We start from the raw sequence: 25,463 nt of genomic DNA, 5'->3' as shown, positions 1-25,463 counted from the left end.
TCTTTAGCTTGGAGAAGAGGAGACTGAGGGGTGACCTCATTAATGTTTGCTAATATATAAAGGGTGGGTGTCCCAAGGATGGAGCCAGGCTCTTTTTGGTGACAACTAATGATAAGACAAGGGGCAATGGGTATAAACTGGAACACAGGAGGTTCCATTTAAATTTGAGAAGAAACTTCTTCTCAGTGAGGGTGACAGAGCTCTGGAACAGGCTGCCCAGGGAGGTTGTGGAGTCTCCTTCTCCGGAGACATTCAAAACCCGCCTGGATGCTTTCCTGTGTAACCTCATCTAGGTGTTCCTGCTCCAGCAGGGGGGTTGGACTACATGATCTTTCGAGGTCCCTTCCAATCCCTAACATTTTGGGATTCTGCGATTCTGTGCCCATCAAACTTCTCCAGCGGCCCCACGGCAGCGCGCAGCCTCGGTGGGAGAAAAACGCCCTTCAGCCTGTCAGAGAGAGGTCTTGTACCCGTCGGGCTGTGTGAGCCCCCTCACTCGCTGCAGGGGCTACAACCCGACCCCTGAGCCCAAAGCCCGTCTCCGGGGGGTGAAGGCAGACTCGCGGAGCGGGGCCTCAGCGGGGCTGTGTCAGCGCTCAGCCCGGCCCGCGAGCCTCCAGGGACGCCGCCCCAGCGCGCCCGGCGGGGCCGTTGCCCGAGGCCGTTGCCTGGCGACGGCGGCGCGTTCCCAGCGCGGCCGGGCCGGATCATGGCGGAGCCCGCCGGGCCGCCATTCCCGTTCCCGCAGCCCCTGCCAGCCTCTTTCTTCGGGGCCGTGGCGCCGGGCAACCCGGTGTTGGACAGCTTCGAGGCCGAGCTGCGGGACGTCCTGGGCTCTCTGCGGCGGCTGGGAGGCGCGGCGGGGGCCAAGCCGCAGCAGCACGACCTGCACCGCCGCGGGTAGGGGCTGTGCCACCGCACCCGCGTCGCCACCTGTTCCGGGAGCCCCTTGTCGTTCCCACCTGCGCCGGCCTCAAATCCCTCTCCCTCCTGCTCCAGCCCCTTCCTCTCGGCCGCCCCACGGGGTCTTTCCGCGGGCCTCCTGTTCTCGGTCTGCCGGGCACCGCCGGGGCGCCCGCCGCGACCTTTCCCTCCTTCCCGGCTCCTTCCTCACGCCGCATCCCATAGGCCGGGAAACCCCTTCCCTCCCGCTCCCCTTGGCTGTTCACCTGGGCCAGCCGCTCCAGCAGTGTCCCAAAACACTCAACACAATTTTGTTTGTTTGTTTTTAGGTTTTGGTTTTGTTTGTTTTGGTTTTTGTGTTTTGAGGTTGTTTTGTTTTGTTTGTACTTAAAAATCCTCCGAAATCTGAACACCTTTTTCCCGCACTTCCTAGAAGTTAATGCTTTAGGGGAAAAAAAAAAGCACAAGGTGTTGTGGAAGTTGGCAGCCCCACTGTTGTCTGGATCAGAGCTGCCTTGAGCTTTCTGGTAGGAAAATCCCTCCACAGTCCTGGAGCAACTGGCAACCCAGCAACATGTGCTACCGGGCGCGAGGGTGAATACGTGTGGGCATGTACATTCCTCTAAAAGATGGTGCTCACAGTAGGGCTACATGAGGATAACACCACACAGCTCTTTTTGTGCATATGTCTTCGTCTACGTTGGTATATTTTTATACACATACATACAGGCTGAGCATATGGCAAATATAATTGTGCATATTTGTTTGCTCGCATACATGCATATCTGTGGGTATGCATAAATCTAGATTTTGTAATGGAGTTAAGACAGAACAACTGGGATCGGTGTGTGATTCATAGTGCATGCATATGTCTTTTATATAATAGACTGTACATTTATCATGTAGCTCTCCCTGCATTATGAGATAAAAGTTCAACTGCTTCTTTTAAGGTAAATGGTTGGTTTTCTATCATTATTATCTGAACAGTGTTCTATTCTGAATTTACAGGTCTTTAATATGAAAAAAATGAAAGTTTCCCAGGTTGTCAAAATTTCATTCAAAACCAGCACAGGAGTTAGGTGAGAGGGTGGTTAGCTTGTCACTTAGGTACAGCTTCTATCCTTATGTATTTCACTTGGTGCTTTCCTTGGTGTAGTCTACAAATGACTATTCTCTAAAGGAGCTGTATACATTTTTAGGAGGTACTCAGATTCTGCAGCCTGGCATTTGTCTGCACTGGAGATCTTTCCTTTTCTAAGCCATCTGGATTTCTATTTTGTTTATGTGGCGTATTCATCCTCAGGTCTAGGGCTAGGTCTGTTGTACAGGTAGCAGTCTCCAGTCTTTTGCCTCTAGTGTTTTGAATTCCATATATTGGTCTTTTGTATTGCTTCAGCAGCTGGTTTCAGTGCTTTGCTATTTTTAATCTTCTGATTTATAGCTTCAGACCTTTTTTTGCTTTATCTGATCTGTATTCTTACTGGGAAAGTTATCCCCTCTAGGCTCCTTAGAGGAAGGAATGCCACTCAGCCACCACCAAAATTGCTGGTAATGAAGACATTCATTGTATCTTCTTCACATTCATTGTATCTTATGGCTGGGAGTTGGGCATGCTGATTCTGATCTGTTTGCCAATGTCATGACAAGTAATTAGTGTTTCTAAACGGTGTCTCCAAACCTTTCTTTACCCTCTGGAATATTTTGACCTGAGTAGGCTCTGTCTTATTCAAACTGGTATTTTGTGGATGTGACCGATGTCTGTACATAACTCAGTTGGCATGAGAGCATTCCCTCATCCAAAGAATTCTGCAGCATTCCTCACAGAGATGAAAACGATTGCTGCCTGGGTCTTGCTCCCAGAAGTCACAAGTAGTGATGATCCATGCCAAAATTCCAGGTCATTGAGAATGTTGTATAACATGAAGTTCCCAGTAGCTCTTCATCCTCTGGCATTCTTTTGTGTAGAGGTAGTACAGAGGTAGAAGACTAGAATTCTGATTATTAGCATATGTTCAGGCAGCTAGCAAAGCCATGGGTATTTATTTGTGTTTGTAAAATTTCAGGGTTGTTCCTCCCTTGCCCCTCACTGTTTGATAACTCAAAATTACAGTGTGTGCTGCTTGCAGAACCAGCCCTAGTGTAGTTGTTCCTAAGAATTTCTGAAGGTAATGGCTATTACAGATACTTTCCTAAATGTTCTAAAGACTTCTTGTGTCATTTGTCAAGCTACTTTTCCTGGCATGGGTTGAGATCAAAGTGTTCTTGTTATTAGAGGAGCAAGAAAACCAGCTTCCACATGGCAAGTATGTTCACTGTAGAAAAAGAAAATGGTCAGCTTCATTCCTCCAGTGCTGTCAGCCTTTGGTGTTGATAAGTCAACACTAAGGCCATAATTTAGGCACTTAAAATGTTCAAATGTAAGAAATAAAAATTACTGAGAACTTGCCCTGTACTGGGAGCATGAATCTTTTCAATCAGAAGTGACAATCAAAAGTGTTTTTTTTCCCCAACTGAAAGAGAAGTTGTTTTACCCCATTTCTCTGGCAGTGGGGCCATAAAATCAATAGCTCAAGGCTATCATTTGATCTCATGTTCTGTGGTTTAGCCTCCCTTTTTAGTAAGACACCTTTTGATCAGTGTCAGAGAATCCTTTCCTACCTGTAACAAAGCCTTTTGGCCCAGAAATATTGCCATGTGGACGTTACTCTGTGCACACTAGTATGGGTTGACCTTAGAGAATTTTTTTTGTTATTCCTGGAGTGATTGAAAATAAAGAAACTTCACCTCTGAGCTCTAACAGCCCATTATTTTTTTTGATAATTCACTTGCTTAACTTGTTATTCTGGTGTCCTACAGCCTCTTTAAAGGAAAGGCTGATGAGCTGTTTGGGCAGTGTCTCACTCTCCTCCTTTGTCTGTGTCAAAGAAACATTCCTGTGTCATGAGCTCACTTGTAGTTAGTCATGGCATTGTAGCAGATAGTATTTACCTTAATCTTCCCTTTGGAGTTGAAAGTCTAGTCAGATATGTCACTGCTTTACTAAACTAGTTTATTATGGACTTGTTAGTCATTTATTACATCTAAGAATATAATTTGTTAATATAAGCATTCAAAACAGAACTTGATACTCACTGGGCACTTTCCAGTTGATCAGTTGTAAAGAAGTTTATTAGTCTGACCTTCCAGAACTTTATCCACAGTCATTCTTAACTTCAGTTACTTTACAGCCTTACAACCTGAAAATTGCTTCTTTTCCCCACCCCACCCCCCAGCAGCATCCATTAAACCTCTTGAAATCTGGAAGTCTCTTCCTAAGCTTCTTCCCTTGGTAGTCCAAGAGAACTGCTTGGATGCCTGACAGATTCCTTCACTTTGGAGTCTCTGCAGATTTTTCCCTACTAACCAGACTGGTAGCCTTCTCTCAGCATAAGAAATCAGTAGCCACTCAGGCTGTTAATTGCTTATGGATTGACCAGGAGGGACTCATTCCTCGTTTAGAAGGTGCTCTTCATTAGATCAGGCTATGGTTCCCTTTAAAAACATAATGCCTTATAAGACTTTATTCAGGTTGTTGCTTTTGGCCTAGTTTGTGCTGTTACTGCATTTTTCCTTTAGGATACACCTCTAGAATGTCCTACTTATTTCTTTGCTGCTTACTTTCAAGAACTGAGAATTATGCTGAGATGACACTTTTAGAAAAAAAGGATTATGATTGTTGTAATTCTTTGGTGTAAAGATGATTTTGACAGGTTTCTCATACGGCCATCTGTTTCACCTTGAATTGTGAAGGTGGCTTGCAGCCTTCTGTGTGGAAAAAATGACGTTACTTATTGTGCTTTTTTTTATTGTGAGTCTTCTTATAAGCTGAAATGAAGAGCTGTCTGGGAGACTGTAGGAATGTATTCCAGGTCTCTGAATGTCAGAAAATGGCTTAAGAAAGTGTCTTGCATTCTAGTCTACAGTCACTGTCTTAAGAGACTGAAAAGCTCCAGCTATATACCAGTGAGCACAAGGTTTACATGTCAGAATTCAGCTAGAAGGTTATTTGAAAACATTAATTCCACTATCTTCAGTTGTTTTCCTTCCTCATAAATTGCTACCTATGAATAATTCAGCTGTTGTGGTTTCACAAGGCACCCTTTTGCTGAGGTTTCTGTACAAGGGATTTGTTAAGAGAATAAATGTAAGAAATGCCTGACACTGTGAACACTGCCAATACTATTATATTAATAATTAGGTAAGAGGATTTTTCTCTGAAAAATCCCTGTGCTTGTTATCAGTCTGACTGATCAATTATTGTTTTCCAGTTTGAATATAGCTTTCTTAAAGAAGTCTGGGGTGGGAAAGTTGTACACATGAGGGCATCAAACAGCAATCAGTAGGGACTAGAATACTGGTGTGATGTAGTCAGTTCCTCTGTAGAGCAGCCAAACTGCTCAGAGCCAGTTACTGGGTGGCTCGCTGGTTCAGCCAAATAAGTAATTTGTTACACAGAGTCATCCTTGATGACAACTGTGGCTGGAATAACAGGCAGAGGCAACAGAAGAACATTGCAACTATTGCCATAAAATCCTTTATATTTTAACAAATTTGTCATTTGCTTCTTTCTGAATCCTACCCTTTATGATTTAAAATTCCTGAACATTTCACACCAAAAGCAATTCATGCTAGAGGCTAATGACTTTCTTCTTTTGCGATTCATGGTATAAGTCTATATACTGCAGGCTCTGTAGTTCTGTGTTCTATAGCTCTATATACTCTATAGCTCTGTGTTTTATTCTAGGGATAACCATTCCTAAGTTTGTTGCTACCTGACATACAGTGTTATTTTGGGATCTTTTTTCCTGTTCTTAGCATTTGTAGTTTCCAGTCAAAAAATTGCTGTAAGCTGTAATCCACTGAGTTTCTTGAAAATATCAAATTGTTTCTTCAAACAGAACCTCTCAAATATGAGCTCAAAGGTGGGACAGATTGTCCACTTATGACTGTGTTTGAACAATGCAAGGTGAGTCATACTAAGACATTTTAATAAGAATTTACACAGGAGAAAATTCATCCTACTTTAAATGTATGATGAAAACTGGTGGCAGAGATGAAACCCAGAAATGTCCTTTGCTGTCTGCTACATCCAGTTGTAATGATCCCTTGTTTTGAAATATGTAGAGGTTCAAACAGATTTGGAAGAAAGGAGTTTTCACAATTTGAAGTTTTCCTGATTTGTTTACTTGTTGTGACAGGTCTACTGCCAGTTTAATCTGAAATCTTTCCTCCTGTATCTTTTTTAGAGCAAATACTCTGTTTAAGATTTGGGTCAAATATAAGCCTCGACTGCCAGAGTGGTATTACAATGAAAAACTTCTGAAAGTTGGTGATTCTCTTGTTCAGATCAAAGTAAGTCATATGAAAACAGAAAAGTCTCAGTCACAGTATTTGTTTCATTATGTTTCTATGCTACTTTAACTTTTAATAATATTTTACTATTTAGAAAGTAGTGAAAACTTTTACAAAATAATTCCAATGAAAGTGGTGGTTTGTATCTCTTGCTTATTATTGTAAAATGGCCTTGATTTTTTGATATATTTTCTGTATCTCTATTTCCTGTGCACCCATTGCCTTTTTAAACACCCCAAAGTCTTTCTGTAATATTTGTTTAATGTTTCAGCATGGTAGAGTACAATATCTGTCTGTGCCTATAGATGCTTACAAATTGGCAATGATAGAGCGGTGGTGGTTTGTTGCACTGACATATCAACTCAGTGCTCAGTTAACCACGCATGAATGTAAAGAATTGTCAGGAGAGGAACAGAATATAAAAAGCAGGGTGCAATTACACATTATACAACTGTATGTATCGATGATCCTCTTGCGTCTTGAATTCTATGTGCACTTCTGGTCTCCTCAAAAATGGTAAATCTCAACTAAAAAAGATTCAGGAGCTAGATTGTTGAAGACTTTGAGAGTATTTGGGGGATGTTTTGCTGCATGATAACTCTGGTTTTATACTCTTACCTAGTCAGCCTTTACTGACTACTGTTGGAGATGGGATACTGGGCTAGTAACTATTGGGCTGACTCAATAAGGTTGGTCTTATGTTATATTCTTATATAATATTTGTCCTTTGTGTCTGCTGGGAAAAAAGCCCTCAAAAGTGTGCCACTTATTACCTCCATGATATTTATGTCAGACAATCATGTCATAAAATCTGAGGCTTTCAAGGGTATTTACTAAAGAACACTTAGAAGCAGTTCAAAGATGTACAGTTGAAAGCTAGCTGCAAGTCATTCCTTTTAGGACTGAAAAAGGGTGTCTGATCTTGAGTGATACAGTTGTGAAGCAGAATGTGAGGATTACAGAATTGTAGGTTAATTTATTATGAAGGTTCAGTAGTTGAAAAGTTGCTTCATAAAATACACCTAAAGTTTGTAGAGAGTTAGCATAATTTAGACTAAAAGACAGCTCCTAAATAGATGCTCTCTGCTTAGTGTGATTTTGTGTTTGTAATGATCCATCAGTGGATTTTTCTACTTTTTGCCGCTAACATTGAAGATATTTATTTGGTCAATAGTACTTTTCTAGCTTAAAACTCTGGTTATCTAGCGTGTCTATACTATGAGACAGTCAAGTATGTATTTTAACTATGTCCTTTAGTCTTTCTGGGCTATTTCAGACACAGATTTTTGTAACAGAAAGATTTTGTAACAGAAAAATTACATTTATAGTGCAAAAGTTAGCGAAAGTCTATAATTTGTTAATATAATGTTTATGTGCTTTTGGAAGAGTTTCTGTAACCTCTACTTATTTTTTGAACATAATGGGAATAAAAAAATAGATTAAATCAAGTTTGTATTTTTTTTTCAGAATGGAAGTATTAAATTTAAATTCCTTTCTATGCTGGAAATAAAAACAGATAACTCATATTGTGTTTAAACTGAAAATAATTTTAAAGAACAGTCTATTGACTTTTGCATTAGGAAAGCAGTTAAATGACAGTTGTCACCCAGATTCACTCTTTTTACTTCTCTGGAGTATATGACACTGTTTGATTCCCTGTTTTCACCTGTAAAAGAAGAGGGCATAATTGGAAATGTATCAGGATAGTTTGAGGGGCCATATTTTGGAGGAACACATTGTGTGGAACTGTTCTTCTACTATTATGTCCTTTGCTTATGGAATCCAGCAAGGATAAATGCTATTTATGGAAAGCATATATATATGGTTACTAGGTGAGCTTTTCTGCAGAACTGGGCAAAGATATGAGCATCACACAGATGTAACAAAATCTTATATATGTATCCTTTACTGCATCTGCCCTAAAGACTTTGGCAGAAGGGACCTGTCTCCTTAGTAAAGAACAGCAAAAGCTGAAGCTGAACTTCAGCAGCAGTCAGCTCTGACTGGTAGGTTGAAGAAGGCATATAGAAGAGTCCATAACTGTGGAGCTGCTATAATTGAAGATATTAGGCTCATGGTATAGTTTTAGAAGTAGTCTGAAGTTCTCAAGAAAGCTTGAATAACTGAATTTGTTAATAAAGCCTTCACTGCCTAGGCAATTCCTAGTTGATGTTAATGTTTTCTTGATGTTTTCCTCAAGTTTTCATCCCTTCTGGGCCCTAGGAATTGATCAGAATATCATATTGAGCTTTTAGTGCTTGGGAACTGCTGCTCTCATAGCATACTCGGTAAGGTTATTTCTGACGCATCAAACCCTGCTCTGTGTACTTTATATTGGCTTCCCATAGCACAACTCAAATGTAGTAATTTGGTCCTTATGTTCAAGGTCCTAAATGACCTGGACCCAGATTGCCTAGAAATAATGCAGAATTCTGAGTAAAGACTTCTGCTTGCATCTTCGGTACTGTAATGTGTTTTTCTACAGGAAAGGTAAAGTTATCAATGTTGAAAAAGTTGTTTGCTGGCCAACCTAAAAATCTGAAATGAGGTCTCTTGGGAACTCCCATTTTTAGGTGCATTTATTTGACCTTATAAACTTAGTTTTCATTCTATCCACTTTTTTTTTTTTTTTTTTTTTTTTTCCCCCTGAGGAAAATAAAAAACATGAGATGGAAGTTAATTATAAATTTCAATGCATTACTGGAAAGATGAATATAGCTTAACATCAAGCTCTGTGATAGATGGGCTAGAGCCTATTCCATAAGTAACTCTCTTGGCTCCTATTTGAAAACTGCTAGTTTGAATCTGCCTTTATGTTATATAATACTTAATGATGCATCGTCTTTAAAAATGAATTATTGAATATGGGTACTCAAGAGGTAAGCACCAACTTAACTTTCTCTCTTCCTGCTATTTTTTTAGTACTTTCTCACTTCAGATTCCTTCCTGTTATATATCTACTGTTTATCTTTTAGGACACACCTGAATTCATTACGTCATGTATCTGGAAATTAGTTACCCCATTAGTCATCATACTGATCAGTACTGACTCATTTTTGTCCCTTCCCTCTCTGCTTGTATCCGCCTGTTACCTCTGATCTTATATTGTAAACTGTCTGGGAGATAAATTGCCTTTTTGCTATATATTAGTTACTCACTCAATGGAGTTCTGATCCATGACTTCAGATTCTAATAGTTATCACAGCCTGAACCTATGCATTGGTTACAGAAGTGACTGACTGCCCATAGTGGTCCACGGCAAGTAAACGTTTGTGTGTGTGGCTGCTGCTTTCATGCAGCAAAGAGGACAACAGGGCCATGTGAATTAGACTCCTCAGATGATTAAAAATTCAGGTTGTTACTGTGGTAATAGGAATTTATACTGAAAAAAGTAGGTGCAAGGAAATACTTCTGAATGTGATTAAACATTAAAGGATCATTGTTACAAATACATATTAGTTACTTTTTTTCCCCAGAATTTATCACAACTGGTGTGTGTGTGTGTGTGCTAGAATTAGTGGAGCTGGTAGAGAGAGCTCTAACCAGTCTTTGCTGCAGGAAGTGGTGGAGGTGATTCAGTAAGTGACACTTCCACAGCTGAGTCAGAGCTGAACCACAGTCTCAGCATGATGTTAGAGCGGTTCAACATGCTGCTGGGGAGCTCGATTTTGAATGAGATGTAAAGCTCAACATCCTGTTTGTTAACAGTTCTTAAAGACCCAGTGGCAATTTCTCATCTATTAATGCTGACTCCTTGGCCATGTGTAAATTCTGGTTGTCAGTTGTTTAATTATTTTTTAGTGCATCTTATTCTGAAGTGTTTGATTTGTGATAGGAATTTACTCTTCCTCTTTGCTTTTATTGAAAAAAAAGGCTTTGGCATCAAGGCAACAGGGGGGAGAGAAGTGGTGATGCCTATATGTTGTTTATAAAGTTCTGCAATATGAAGCACATTTCTCAGAAGTGTAGTATCATTATCATTACTGTTGCAAAGCTGCAGGACATTCCGGGAACCTTTTGAGTTTATTACATTAGCCCAAAATAATATTTTACAATTGTTCTCTGATATGTCATATTTATTATTAAAATAAACAGAAACTCTCAAACCACAGCATCTTTTAAATACTTCAACCTTTCATACGCTGAGTGTCCACATTAGAAATTACATTGCTGAATATATGAAACATCAGTGTTTTATTTTTAGCTGCTCTTTCACATCAGTACTTTTTTACATAACATTAATAAAGAAATAGCATGTGTTTAACGGAAATAGAAATATAATGTACCAACTGTAAAAATAACATATTATTCGTTCTTCAGGAATATAAGTTGGCCCTTCTACAGTGCTATGGAAGATACCTTCAGCAGTTTGTTTCTGTAAACCTTGATGATATCGTAGATGATGTGCATCAATTTAAATCCACCTTTTTTCCAAATGGTATTAGAGACAAAAATGCAGCACATACGGTAGGTTGTGTGGTGTTTATTTTTGCTGTTGTTATTGTTGTTTTTGTTTTTTTCCAAGACGTGCACAGGTTCAAAATAAGTAGCCTGTTTTATCCTCCACAAATGTACTTCGTGTTAATTCAATATTAATATTAACTAATCTTTAATAGTTTGTCTGTATAGGTTGTATTGAGATTTAATAGTCATATGTGTGATATGAACGTCCAGAGTTGGTGTATATTTTTAAGAGGATTTAAGTGCTTATGCTTTTGTGGCATAAGCCAACCATTATCAGCCTAATGTCAAAAAGGCAATTTTCTCTGAACAGGTTATTCTGGAACTGTCGACAGCAGTTTTTGCTCTGAAATAGTTGCTATGAACCACTGTCAGAATCAGGCTCTGGGCAAAATTTGATAAATGTCCTACAATTGTACAAATTTTTGTATGATGTGATCTAAGATTTGGGCACAGTTGCAGGAGAATTAAAACATTGCCATTTGTACCATAAATGTGCAAAAATACTACACATAAAAAACCCTTATTACATAGTAAAAAAGCAGGATTGCATTACTATCAATAGTTTGCTTGCTCACTATGAAAAAAAGAGGCAGAATGCTGAATAGTTTTGTAAGTCTTCTGAGCGCTCTGGGAAGCTGTGACCTCTAAAGCATGTTGGCATCCTTTCGTGTTAATTGCTTATTGAGGTAGGGACTTGCCATTTGTCATTTGTTATCCATGGAAGAAAGTATTTAGTAGGTATAGGGGGAATGCTAAAAACATATTAGATTTTATCATCAGCAGATCTTTGCTGAGAAGCTCTATTTTCAGTACATGGTGGATATTTAAAAAGAAACTAGTGTAAGTTATTCTGTGATCAAGAACAACAGAAGAAAATCATAGACATTTCCCATGTATTGAGTTAATAAAATTCATATTCCTCTAGTCAGAGTTAGATTGTAAATAGGTGGTTAGTATGAGAAAAAGCAGACAGTTTGCTTAAAAGCTAGAAACAGATACCATGACAGAAGAGGTACATTGTTTGTATTATTTTATTGCCTTTCAAAAATAGTTCAACTTCCTAGAGAGAACATGATCAAAGACTATGTTAACCCATTTTATTTTGATTGAAAAAAATGCTTTGTAAATATATTTGAAGCTCCAGAGGTGGTTTATCCTGTTTTCTATATGTCTGCCTAGACCTAGAACCAGTCATAGTGCCAGATGTTATTATGAGTCTATACTAAATTCCCTGTTCTATAACTTACCCTTTAGACACTGAGATATCCCTAATTTTTAGATATGGAATCTAGTCTGACAATGATCTCTGCAACTGGAAATGGATAATGATAATGTGTCAGATGATTATATCTAAAGGCTGTATGTGCCATATTTCTGCAACTAGTATTTATTTTTTTATGTGACACCAGGGAAATTGCAGAAACAGAGTTTCAGGGCTTGAAACTTCCAATTTCAGTGAATTAACTGCAAAAAAAAAAAAAAATATAATTTCAAGTATTATCAGGTTAGGAGGTTTCTGAGAGGTTGATAGCTACTGACTGCCTGTGTTCCACTTAGCTCATTTTCTCACATATTGGTTTGTTCAGGTGACACTGAACTCCAGACAAGAATGAGCTCACTTTATGTTAGGTTTTACAAGGAAGAGAAGCAGCAATGCATCTGTAGAAAAGTAACAAGATGAGAGTGAGAAATATCATCTCTGTGATACAGATGGAAAAGTAAAGTACAGAAAAGTTAAGACTTGCCTTAATTTACAGAGGACATATACAGAGAAGCCAAGAATTAAAGCCAGATTCTTTGAATATAATTTTAATGCCTCATTTATCCTTTTTCCGTATGCTCCTTTCAGCAGCCCTAGTGCACTAGATGCCTTTTCATCCTGTGACTCAGTGGAACCTGACTCAGGCTAAGGGTACAGCAACTTTAAAACTTAGCACTTTCTCCCTATTCTAATTCTTATTTCAATGTCACACCACTTTTTTTCCTTGTATGCTTGATCTTTTAGTATGTGCCTTTTTGTTGGCTGATGTAAAAATTGGCGTATGTATTTTATCTCTATATATTAATTTTACATGTTTTCATACCTTTTAGTTCCATGCTTTGCAAGAGAGGAATGTTTGCATTTATCAGCTGGTTTGCAGCAGTGACAGAAATCTCCAGAATCAAGAGTCCCTGCAGACTTGTTTCAACGTCTTGTCCTCATTACGAGTTATTATGCAAGTGGCTCTACCTCAGGAGAGTTTGTGTTGGCTTATCTACAATGGTACCTCAGGCTTTCCATTTACATTTCTTTGCTAAGCAAACCTGTGGAGGGAAACTTATACACATTCTTTATGGTCAACATAAGGGTCATAAATAAATCTCTAGTTAGTCTTCAATTGCAGTAGGCTTTTTTTTCTCCTAAAATAAGGGATTTTTAAATTGAAGTTTCTACATAGTGTGTCTTTTTCAGATCTACAGTTGTAAAAGTAATAGCTTTTTCATCATGTGGTAAGCGTACTAATAAAATGAAATCTAACAGTATAATAAGGGTTTTTTTGAGTGAACCCTGATTTTAAAAAAAATCTCATAAGATTTTCTGTTAATAAATTGCGTTAATGGGATTGTTTGTTCATTTGTTTTTAAAGAGGATTTCAGATCTAAGAGAAAATGACTGTACGTGACATTACATCTTTGTACTTTTTCTAAATGATCTTTAAGGCTGGAGTTAATAATGAAACTATTCTAAAAAATACCATATGACATTCAAGAATTTGAACATCTCTCTGCATGTGATTTTAGTGTGCCACTTATAAATGATTGAATTAGGGAAAAAGATGAGGAAAAAATGAAACTTCCATGAATTAGATACACAGAGAATGGTATATAAAGATCTTTATTTCAAGAACAACAGTATCTTGTTGCTTTGAAAGGCAATGTTATTTAGTCAAAAGACTATTGTTAATTTGTTCTACTATGATCAGATGTTCCGATATAAATTGAAGACATTGTGTGGTTTTAATTTAATTTTGGAACATTTACTTTCTTTGAGCTACAACTGGTCAAAATTCTTATCATTTTGTTTTGTTGGGGCTGCCGTTTCCCTCAGTCCCTACTTTTGAGGTGTGTTTTTTGTCTGTCTGTTTCTGTGGGAGAAGAATTAAAATCAAAATATACTTACTTGCCATTCTTAAGTCCCACTCCCTGTATGTGGGACAGGCCTCTGTACCAAACCTATCCAATAGTCTAATCTCATTAGAAGTAAATGTTAGGCAATAAATCAAATTCTTCCCAGTTCCTGAGCACTTTTCTGCAATGTCTGCAATAGATTTTGTGCCTCATTATGCATCTGACTGATAAAAAACTATCTTCCTAATGTTTCTTCAATTCTTGCTTACTGAGATAATAACACCCTTCTAGCTGTGACAGTTGACATTGTGAGGCCTCCCACTGCCACAGGTGTCCCTTTCTGAACATTCTTACAGAAGAAGAAAAGACTTCCCCCTCTCAGAACTTCGGTGTCTTTTATACTTCTAGGGCTGATTTTTGAAAATCATCTTTTTGACATAGTCTAAATTAAATTTTTGACAGGATTTTATTTGTAAGTCACTTTGATGCTTTTGAATATTCTATTCACAATCGATTGTCTTCATTTCACTTATTGAACTTAACATCATGTAATAGTGGTATTGTCTGCTAGGACAGTGCCATGACAGACTAAAAGAATCACATAAAGTCTGTGAGGAGAGGTAATATGTTTTTTAAAGGGGCTGGGATTTGAGGATAAAAATTAGATTTTTCTCTCTATCAGTTATTTAATAAAAATTCAATATAGTGGATTTTTAAGATTTGATTCTTTTATGATACTACTTCATTGTGTAGGTATTTTTGAAGCTAATACTGTGTAAGAATTCAATGGCTTCATCTTCTCTGATTTAAAAGTAGTTATAGAAAAGTTACTAGTTCATTTGTCATCCTCTGGAAATAACCCAGATACTAAGAAAAAGTTTCGTTTGGTTAGCATAAAAAATTTCATGTAGGATTAGAGAATGTACCTGTTTTTTTACTGATTTTCTTTTGTAGGTACTATTCGTATATACACCATATGCAGACATTTGATGATGAGAGGTCAGTCTGCTAAGGTATGGCAAAGTAAATAGAAACATTTGAGAAATTTACAGAAGACTGGAAAATGCACCTGTATTTTGCGTAACACTGTGCTGTGAGATGTCAATTGTATTGTCATTGCCAATAGTAGCACTTTGTCACAAGAGAATAAAATGTCTGTGTTGCAAAATGGCCAATTTCTGAGCCCTCAGGCCTTTATGGCTCTGCTCCTTCCTCGGTTGTGGAATAGAGCCCAGCATGATGTCTTGCTGGTCTTTGAGATGGGATATGTTAGACTGTTTCAAAGGGCTCTAGGTGCTTTTTTATATTTTATTTTTTCAGGGAACTGTGTCAAAAACATTGGTCTTTGGTTTCATAAAAGTGGAAATGTACTGACACCTGGTGGCTAGGTTGTTAGTTGTAAATACTTGAGAAAAATGACCTCACCCCCGCCTCGCCCTTTTTAATCAGGAATGCAATTTTTATTTGTCTTAGCTTTAGCTTTTTCCCCTAAAACTTGAACAGAGTCTGACTCAGCCTCGATTCAGTTTATTTTCTTATCTGTTGTTTATATCAATCTTTCATTAAGCAGAAAAGATTTTTTCACTTTTTCTATCTTTTATTAAACTCCAAAGTGATTTAGCACCTCCTTTAATGTATTCAAGCTTTTACTGTACAGGTAGCAAAGGAACTGATCATAGGCATTTCAGGTTCTTTCAATTCAGACAGAAAGAAAATCTGTATATTGACTTAATTTAGGACTAAGGTTATGCATATTTTGTGTACCTCAGGAAACAGCTGACCCAAAGAAAATACAAGGGCAAGATATTGTTCAGTCAATTTAGCAGGACTAATTATTAAAATTAGACTGCTGCAGTGACTATGTTGACCGTAAAGTTAAGAGCCGATACTGTAGTTCCATGGTTGCAAATTGATCTAAGTGCAGGCTGTAACCAGAGAAGGCAGACTCCATTGCATCCCAGATGAGCTCACTGATCTAGTTGGAAACAAACTTAGAAAACAAAGATCGCTAGAGTTGACACAAAGGAGAGGGAGAAGTCTCAAGAGCAGATGAGACAGGGCAGGACCTCTGGTGGCAAGACTGTAGTGAACTGGAGTGGTTAAGGTAGCTTGGAGACTAAAATGTAATGTTTGACCACAGATTCAAATGAGAAAAAGCCCCAATAATATGGAGGAGGAATGCTTTGCAGTCAATAAAACATGTTAAAAATTAATACAATTTCTGTGATTTTTATTTTCCTGTTTTAATTTGTCCTAACAGGTGAGGATAAATGTTTGTATGTGTCCTTTTTGTATATTTATGTAGTTTAAAATGCATCCAGTTTAAAGCTGTATTTCTTCAATACAGGTTCTGGAATACTTACTGTGGGCCAGTATATGTATGGAATCCTCTATTCCGCTCTTATCTGTACATTATTTGACATGGAGAGCCACCCTATATACTGCAGTTTCTCAGTGTTATTTTGATTGTCAAGTTGGCATTCATGGAGAGGTATCCTGATTTACTCTACGTAGCATTCCAGATGCAATCAGATGGGAAATAAATATTTATATATAATTCCTAGATTACACATCCTGCTTATTATCAGATTTTATGTATTTAGAGTTCTGCCTGTATTCCAAAATTCAACTGCAAATTGGAGATGTGTTGCCACATGTACATGAGTAATCAATTTAAAGTTAAATGCAATAGTACTTTGTAATATAATCATAGTCATGGACTTCTAGCATTATGTAATTCCCAGACCCTATGTATATATACAAAAGATGTGTTGTGAAGGTTTTATTCTCCTTTTCAATTTTTCATGACCTGGCTTTCATGACAGCTCTTTGCAGTTGTTTGAATTGAAGAATGATATGATTCTAAAATTAAATACCAACATAAATATGAAAACAGAGTGTAATTTTTTTTTTTTTAATACTTTGGACAGATGTTTGCTCGCCGTGGCCTGATTAAAATTGATGAACTGAAGCAATTAGAAAATATCAGTTCATCACTGGAAAATTCAGAGACAAAGAAGATTTTTAGAGAGGCCACTCTAAAGGTATAATTCTGCAATTTATTATGAACAGGTCGAGTAGTTACAATCTCTATGAACAGAACACATAACACAGTTATTTACTTTCTTTTTTCCTTGTGTCAGATGTCAGTAATGATTTTCAAGAGAGCAGTATATGAATCCAGAAGAAAGCCAAAAAGTTCCTTTCGACCTAAGTTAAGAGTTAGCCTGAAAGAAATACAAAATGTAAGTCTAACATTTTGTATAATAATTCTCTTTGTTTACTATTTGCATGTGGTAAATATGTGATAGAATTCTGCTTTGTACACACGGTGCAAGGAGAAAGTTGTACTCTTTCAGTTTCATAGTTAACATGATTTATTATTAATACTCACAAGAAACTTGAAAGGAGAGAAGATGTAGTAATTACTACTTTAGAAAATACTGTTTTTTCCTAGCACTCTTTTCCTTTAGCAATTATGTTAGTGATAGGAGAAATCTTGTTCAAATTCATAGCAAGTGTATGGGAGTCCTGAGTTTTCCATGCTGTGTTAAATTACTGTGAAGATAAAGGGATAATTTGAAATAAAACTACCATGTTTTTAAATTTTTTTGTACTTATGTTGAAGAATTCTCTTGAGAGATTGTTTTTGAAAGCCACTTTTCTGCAAGCCATCGTGACTTATAGAAAGGCATCTAGGATACAAAATAAACTTTTAAGGAAGTAATTTCCTCAAATTTCACTCCTTCCTTGTGTTCTTTACAGCCAGTGTCAAAAATGAGTCATCTATTGGTATAAGAATTAAAAATAATCAAAGAAAATGCTTTTTTTGTGTGAGTGCATTGTCCCTTTTTGGTCAGCATGCAGAGTTTAACATATTCCCTTTCTGATGGACAGATTATTGTTCTGCTTTCCTACTGTTTGCAATTGTGATTTAAATGAATTTAATTCTTGCAGTATTCCATAGGAAGCTGGCAGAGAGGAATGATTGAAAGTACTAATCAGCAAGCTTCCAAAACCACACTCTTTTACTAATATTGCCTGCTCATTGGGATGCTTTGCATCCATGTAAGCAAAAGATTGTGATGCTTTTGCACTGTGACACCCCCTTGTGATAAAAACCATTATTCTGTTTGCTGATGGTGATATAAATATAGATAGTTTGGTTTGATTGAGTTGTTTGCTTGTTTGTTTGTTTTTTCATATTCTGCATTATAAAGAATAACTGATATTGCATTGTTGTAGGAGTAAAGATGTGGGTTGCATGGGACTTCTGGAAGTCCTTTACTCCAGCCTCTGACTTGAAGCATGACTTTTGCCAATGACAGATAAATCAGATGTGGCTTTGTCTTCAAAACTTTCAATGAAGGAGATTCCCTGGCCTATTTAGATAACTTCTTCCAGTACTGCATTACCCTCCTAATTAACATTGTACTGCACTACCCTCCTAATTAACATTCTTTCCCTAATGTCTAATCTGCAAGTCACCCCTGATACTTTCAGCATCATCTGAATTGAAGTCATCTAGTCCAGTCACCAAAGTTGAACCTTGTTATACTACCTGTTTCTTCTCAGAAGAGTTTGGTTTCTTTACTTTCATAAATCTTCTTCAAGAAGTTGTGGGCAGCTATTAGGTCACCTGTTAGCCTCCTCTTTGCCAGACTAAGTCTTCCTCAGCCTGTTCTTTTACATTTTATGCACCTAATCATCTTGGTAGACCTCCAAGGGACCCTATACTGTTTATCTTCCTTTTTACAGAGAGGAGCCCAAAAGTGGACATAGTATTCTAGGTGGACCCTCATGAGTTCCAAGTAAGGGAAGAAAATAACCTCTTAATGTGCTGTTTACACTTCTCCTAGTGTAACCCAGTCTGCAGTTTGCCTTCTTTGTGACAAGAGGACACTACTAGCTCAGGCTTAACAACCAGGTCTTTTTTTGGCAGTGCTGCTACTCCAAAAGTTGGTTTCCAGTCTGTAGAGAACCATTCTTTCCCATATGCAGAGCTTGGCACTTCTCGCAGTGGAACTACTTGCTTAAGTTTCTCAAGGCCTCCTTGCACTGAAATTCCATCATCCTTTAATTCTCTTTGTGTACATACAGATCCATTATGTATGTACCTCATAATATAATGCAAAATTGAGGAATCTCTTTGCATTATTTGAAAGATAAAGGGAAAGAGGTACTACAAAGTGACAGCTTCTTTAATACAGTTTATCTGATGCTAGCACAGATTCAAATATCCAGAGCTGAAGAAATAGGTTTAATCTGGATTTTTTTGTTAATAGTAATCTAATTTATTCATAAAATACTTTGAGATAAGTACTTTATGTAAAAACATATACTGCACTAGGTACAGTAAAAGCCAAGTAATTAGAAATAGGAATGATGTATTTTCTGTCTTAAATAATTGTTTAATATTGATCTATTTTTTATTTAATTATTTCTTGCCATTAGTCTATATTAGGTTGTGGGTTTTTTTTAAAGGAAGTTGTCTGCATTAGAAATACTTACCAGAACGAGCTGAGATTGGTCATTTGATACAGTTTATGGTTAATAGTAAAGTTATAATGAAGTTATACCAATACGTTACAGATGTGCTCTGACTGTGTAACATGCTTCTGTTACTTAAGTTATTCATCAAAGCTTTTAAAAAGATTATCTGATACTTCAGTTTCAAATAATTTACTTGAATAATAATTAATATTAAACAGCTGCATGGACAGCACAATCGATCTGTTCCAAATGTCACTTACGGGAAATTTCCCATTGTCCGAGGTACGGCCCAAACCTCCACATGTTCAACTATGTGTGGTTTGCACATATAAAGGTACAGCTCAACTTTCTCAAGGTCAGTTGATTCTGGAATAATTAAATACTTCTGAATGAATGATGATCATCTAAAAGTCTTGCAGAACAATTGGGATATTAGGAACTCAGAATACTTTCAAATAGGGTGTTTGCTCATCAGACACCCATCCTGTCACTAGGAACCTATGTCACATAGCAGGAATCACAAATATCTGGTCTCCAGAAGCATGAAAAATCTTCAGTAATTAATTTAGTTCTGCAGTGTCTGTTTGACTTTCTGAGAAAACTCAGTGCCTGAAGTTAGCAACAAATTGTTAGAAATTATGCTGTTAATTACTCCCCCACCAAAAGTGTTTTGCTTCTAAAATGTGCTACAGTAATTTTCATTACCTTATTTAAGAAGGAATAATATTGAATATTTATATTTGCTTCTGCATACCTTTTGTAGTTTGACAAGATTTGTTGAATGATGTAAAATCTGAAAACACTGTTTTAATAATTATTTCAGAATATTTTTTAAGTTTATTGTTAAGTAAAGTGAAAATATGGGACATTTATTTTTGCCTAATGTTTTGACTCTTCAACACAATTTCCTTTTTGAATTATAGGGCATGTATGATACAGTATAACAAGTAGAACAGTTATATTTAGAGCTCAGTCCAGTGTGTTACAGAGCATATTATGCTTGGACTAGCAAAGAATTAAAACTCTTCCTTCTCCCCTAGTATGTATGCAGTGGAATTTGGTTTTGTACTTGAATCACCTTGAAAAATGGATACACCCTAGTCTGTGCTATTTAGTTTAAGTTGGCTTTCACTTTGAGGTTCTTCTGCACCGGTGCAATGTTTGTCTTCTAAACATGACACAACAATGCTTATGCAAAAATATTTGTAGTAGTAAATTACATGCCCATTCTGCTCTGCATTTTTACAAAGGTATTTAAACAAAGCCTGCAATTTGTTCTTAGCCTGTCATAGAAGATACATGATGGATATTGCTTTCTACTTGCATAGATCTCATTCCTAGATTGGGCTCATAAAGCCAAATCTGCAGTGTGGGGAAAAAAGATACATTGAATCCAATGACACAAAATGTATCATGTGCTTTGAAATTTGTTTAGTGTGCAAACATAATTATGAGGATTTGTTAAAACAGATGTTGAAAATTTGTTTTGGAAGGAGAATGTGCATCACAGAATCACAAAATGGTTGTGATTGGAAGGGACCTCTGGTGATACCTGGTCCAAGCCCTCTACTCAAGCATGGCCACCTAGAGCTGGTTGCCCAGGACCATGGCTTTTCAATATCTCCATGGGTGGAGACTCCACAACCTCTCTGGCAACTTGAGCCACTACTTGGTCATCCTCATAGTAAAAAAGTGTCTCCTGATGTTCAGAAGGAACCTCTTGTGTTTCAGTTTGTTCCCATTGCCTCTCGTCCTGTCATGGCACCATTGAAAGGAGCCTGGCTCTGTCTTCTTTATTTCCTCCTTTCAGCTATTTATACACATTTATGAGATCCCTGCTGAACCTTCTTTTCTCCAGGGTGAACAGTCCCAGATTTCTCAGCCTTTCCTCATAGGGGAGGCGCTCCAGTTCCTTAAACATCTTCAAGGATTTTGGTTGGACTGTCTCCAGTATATCCATGTCTCTCTTGTACTGGGGAGCCCAGACTTAGACACAGTACTTCAAGCATGGCCTGACAAGTAGAGAGGAAGGATCCCCTCCCTTGACCTGCTAGCAATACTCTGCCTAATGCAGCCCAGGGTACCATCAGCCTTCTTTGCTGCAAGGGCTCATTGCTGGCTCATGTTCAACTTGGTGTACACTAGGACCCCCAGATTCTTTTCTGGCAAGCTTCTTTCCAGATGGGTGGCCCACAGCATGTACTGGTGCATGGGTTTGTTCCTTCCCAGGTGCAGGACTTTGCACTTCTTGTTGAATGTCATGAGGTTCCTATCAACCTGGTGAGGTCCCTCTGGATGATAACATGACTTTCTGGCTTATCAGCCTTTCCTCCCAGTTTTGTGTCATCTGCAGACTTGCTGAGGGTTATGGAAGACAGTGTCAAAGGCCTTATTGAAGTTTAGGTAGACACTATCCACTGCTCTCCCCTCGTCTATCAGACAAGTCATTTCAACATAGAAATTTATCAAGTTGGTCAAGCATGACTTCCCCTTTGTAAATCCATGCTGACCACTCTTGATGGTTTTGTTGTCCTTCAAGTGCCTGGAAATGGTTTCCAAGATTAGATACTCCATCAGTATCCAATATTAACTACCTTTTGTTTTTACTTTTACTCTACTCCCAGCAGAAGTGGTTCGTCTTTCTTTGGACCAGACAGATAGTTACACTATTGATGAGGCTCAGTCACTGTGTATTTGAAAACAAAAATAACCTGTTAGCTTTAATACTCTAAATGCTGTCAGATACTGAACAGTCAGGTTTGAATTTTTTTCATTCAGGTACACATCGAAGCTTGTCTGTAAGTATTAATTTGGAGGCTAAAATAAAGAACGTGGATCCAGCAAATCAAGAAGGAAATTCACAAAGTTTTGTCTGATTTAATATGCCCAGAAACCGATACAATACAAATACATTTTTGTGTGATCTGCCCGGTATTTTTATGTTATGCTGTTTGAAATGTGCAAGTGAGAGAATATAATAGTTTTGCTTTCACTGCAGTGCTGAGCATCATAATCTTTCTCTGATTTTCTGCAGTGTGTAGAACTTAGCTCCTTATGGTCAAGTCTGTATCATTATAAGGAGAGACCTGTGTGGCTTTAAACTGTGTGGCCTTAATACTCTCATTCCTAATTTCTATTGTATTGCTTTCTAAATAAAATACCATGCTGCAGTGCATGTTGTTGCTATGAAACTATGGCACTTAAGTGCTGTACCCACTTAGCATGAGGCTTTGCTATGCCTTTGAAGCGTGAAATGAATAACAACAATATATTTTACAGTATATTATTTTCTCTTTTAAACATGTACTTACTTTCTGAAGGTGAACTGTTTTGAAAGAAATCTGACTTTATTGTAGCTCGGTTTAGATATTACAAGGTGTACATGACATTTTCTTATTTAGTTGTCCTGGCCTCGCACTACTACTGAACAGCTGCTGACAGAAATGTTTGATGGTGCCGCAGCTCAATTCCTTGCCATCCTGGAAGCTCTGTCTGATAGTAGCAGGCATGTTCTGCGGCCTGCTCCTCCTGTTCCTGATGAAACTGAAATTCATGATGTCATTTCAGAGCTTTTTCTGGCAGGTCTGGAAATTCTCTCAGGTAACAGCATAAAGAAGTGAAAAGAGTGTTTGTTGGTGAGAACCCTGCACCTCCATTTTATTATTTTTTATTCTTTGCTATAATAGAAAGACCTTACCTGAAGGCATATATTTAATTTATAACAGTAGCACCTGTAAAAGCAGGCAATGTTTTTTTATCTTCATTAAATTGAAGTCAATTGGTCATTCTGTTATCTGTTACATCCGTAAAAATCTAGAGTAATCTGAATGTTTTATGAACAGGAAGGAGATAATTTTCTTCATAGCAGACCTTCTGGTGCTTTGCCTCGCATTTATGGCTGAACCAGCATTGGTATCGCACCAGTTTTGGCTGTGCTTGTACGGGGTCAATGCTGTCTCTTCAGCTCTCCTCTTCCCAAAGGCCAGTAGGCTGGGGGTGGGCAGGAGGTTGGGAGAGGACACAGCTGGGACAGCTGACCTGAACTCACCAAAGGGCTGTTTCATACTATAGGACATCATGCTCAGCAATAAAACCTAGAGCTAAGGGAGAGGGTGGGACCATGTTAGTGGTTATTGAATTTGTCTTCCCAAGCAACTGCTATGCATCCTGAGGCCCTGCTTTCCAAGAGGTGGTTGGATATCTGCCTATCTATGGGCAATAGTGAATGAATTTTTTTTTTGTTGCTTTACTTGCACACACAACCTTTGCTTTTCTTATCGAACTGTCTTTATCTCAACCTACGAGCTTTACTATCTCATTTTATCCTGCTGTCCTATTGAGGAGAGCAGGTGAGTGAGCAGCTGGATGGGAGTCTGGAAGCCACACAAGAACAACCCACTGCTGTGGTGTTTCATTTTTTTTTTCCATATAATTTTTTCTTAAAAAAAAAAAAAAAAAACACACCAAAAAAACCTACTCAAATATAGATTGAAAAACTTGTGAAAAATACTGGACTTGATGATTCCTTCCAAATCTTTTTTTGCTAGGCTCTGGACTGAATATAGCCATAGATATAGAGATTCTTTAGAGACTAAATACAATTCAGAATAATATTTTCTGGAGACAATTACTGGCTAATTAGAATATAAAATGCAAACTGTTTTAATAAATTGTCTATGTTAAAGGTGGAGTGAGCAGTACTGGTATTCAAGGAAATCATTGCTCTGATCATTTTGGTATAATTAATGCATCATCTACCCTTCTGCAGTTGATACTAACAGGTAATTAATAGGTAAACTATCTTTGAATTTTCAAAGGATTTTGTACCCAGTGATGCAAATGTTTTGTGAGCAGAATTCATGTTTATGTTAGTAGGAGTTTTATGCATAAAGGGACTGCAAAATGGTGTCCTCTTTGAGTGAGATATGTTTGTTTTTATATATGATGTTAAGGCATTCAAACGGGATTATGTACAGATATCATTAAGGTTTTGTTAACACGAGTATTGTTAAAGTAGTATATAGTAATATACGAACATTGCAGTCACATAATGTTCAGCATGATAGTTGCCTAAACAATCATTCAAAGTTCTAATCCTGCAATGATGGCCTGGTGCTTTCTTATGGAAGAGGAGTGGGATGTAGTAACAGGAGGACTGTTGTAAGCTTGTTGAAATCCCTGGACTGATCACTGTGCTGCTTCAGAAAATAACAGCTGTCTATTACTGATTTAAAATTACTAACATCTTTTAGCTGAGTGACCACATACCCAGGTGATATGACAATGACTATGACATATTCTTAGAACTGCAGAACACTGCTGAAAATATTAGCTAAGACACGTACTTAGAGTTCCAAGGCCCAGGAAATGCCTTTTCTGCCTTACTGTGGTTCAGATAAACTTGAAGTATGAGAAAATAGACTCCTTATGTGTACCTGCACATTTTCTCATATAGTAATGGGAAACACTCACCTGTCTTGCAAGAAATTGTTCGTGTTGCTGTACATTTTTTTATACTAAATTTCTGTGAAGAAGGGTTGTTAAGGAGTGATACCCAGATTTAAGCTGTTTCTGCAACAGAAAGGACTAAATTCTTGATATCCTCTACACAGGTACAGTAATATCAATAATAGTACAGCCTCATTGGAATGTAACAGGACATTGCAGACACATCATTAAAGTAGTATATAAACTTAGACATTACAGCAAAATAATAAAGCTATCATGTCTTGTAGAGCTCTTAAAAATCCTTCAAGATTATGCTGACTATTCAAAAATGTGTAGGTTTATCTTTGTATTTTTCATACTTCAATTATTGCTTAAATTAAACTTCCGTATATATGTAAAAACCAGATAAAATATTTTTTCATCACTGCAGGAGAAAGGGGCGTGTCTGGAGATGCTGCTGTGAAATTTATAAAACTAGCTTTCAGCTATGAAGAGTGGGATGTGTTTGATTCTGCTATTGAATTTGTTGTGAATTTTCTCCAGGTAATCCAGGTGCTCTTTGGATATTCTTTAAAATATATAGTTTTTTTCCCATGAGGTTAAGGAAGAGTAAAATAACGTAATTTAAAGACAAATTTCTATTGGCTGTTTCTGTC

The 25,463-nt window shown here is 37.6% G+C and overlaps 1 protein-coding gene across 1 annotated transcript in view; it reads left to right on the top strand.

Annotated features, from left to right (window-relative positions):
• Positions 1-709: 709 nt before the first annotated feature.
• Positions 710-25,463, top strand: part of CFAP54 (cilia and flagella associated protein 54) — a gene marked incomplete at its 5' end in the record, with an annotated part of 114,217 nt that continues 89,463 nt past the window's right edge. Inside the window, 11 exon segments of the mRNA XM_080349867.1 lie at positions 710-900; positions 6,189-6,294; positions 10,615-10,761; positions 12,850-13,021; positions 14,821-14,879; positions 16,214-16,357; positions 16,797-16,910; positions 17,010-17,111; positions 22,761-22,959; positions 24,045-24,140; positions 25,238-25,350. Coding sequence (XP_080205993.1) covers positions 710-900; positions 6,189-6,294; positions 10,615-10,761; positions 12,850-13,021; positions 14,821-14,879; positions 16,214-16,357; positions 16,797-16,910; positions 17,010-17,111; positions 22,761-22,959; positions 24,045-24,140; positions 25,238-25,350 — 1,443 coding nt within the window.

Source organism: Nesoenas mayeri (assembly GCF_963082525.1).
Source record: "Nesoenas mayeri genome assembly, chromosome: 1".
In the NCBI taxonomy this organism is placed as follows: domain Eukaryota; kingdom Metazoa; phylum Chordata; class Aves; order Columbiformes; family Columbidae; genus Nesoenas; species Nesoenas mayeri.
The sequence above is the reverse complement of the archived record's forward strand: the minus strand, read 5'-3'. Positions and strand labels throughout refer to the sequence as shown.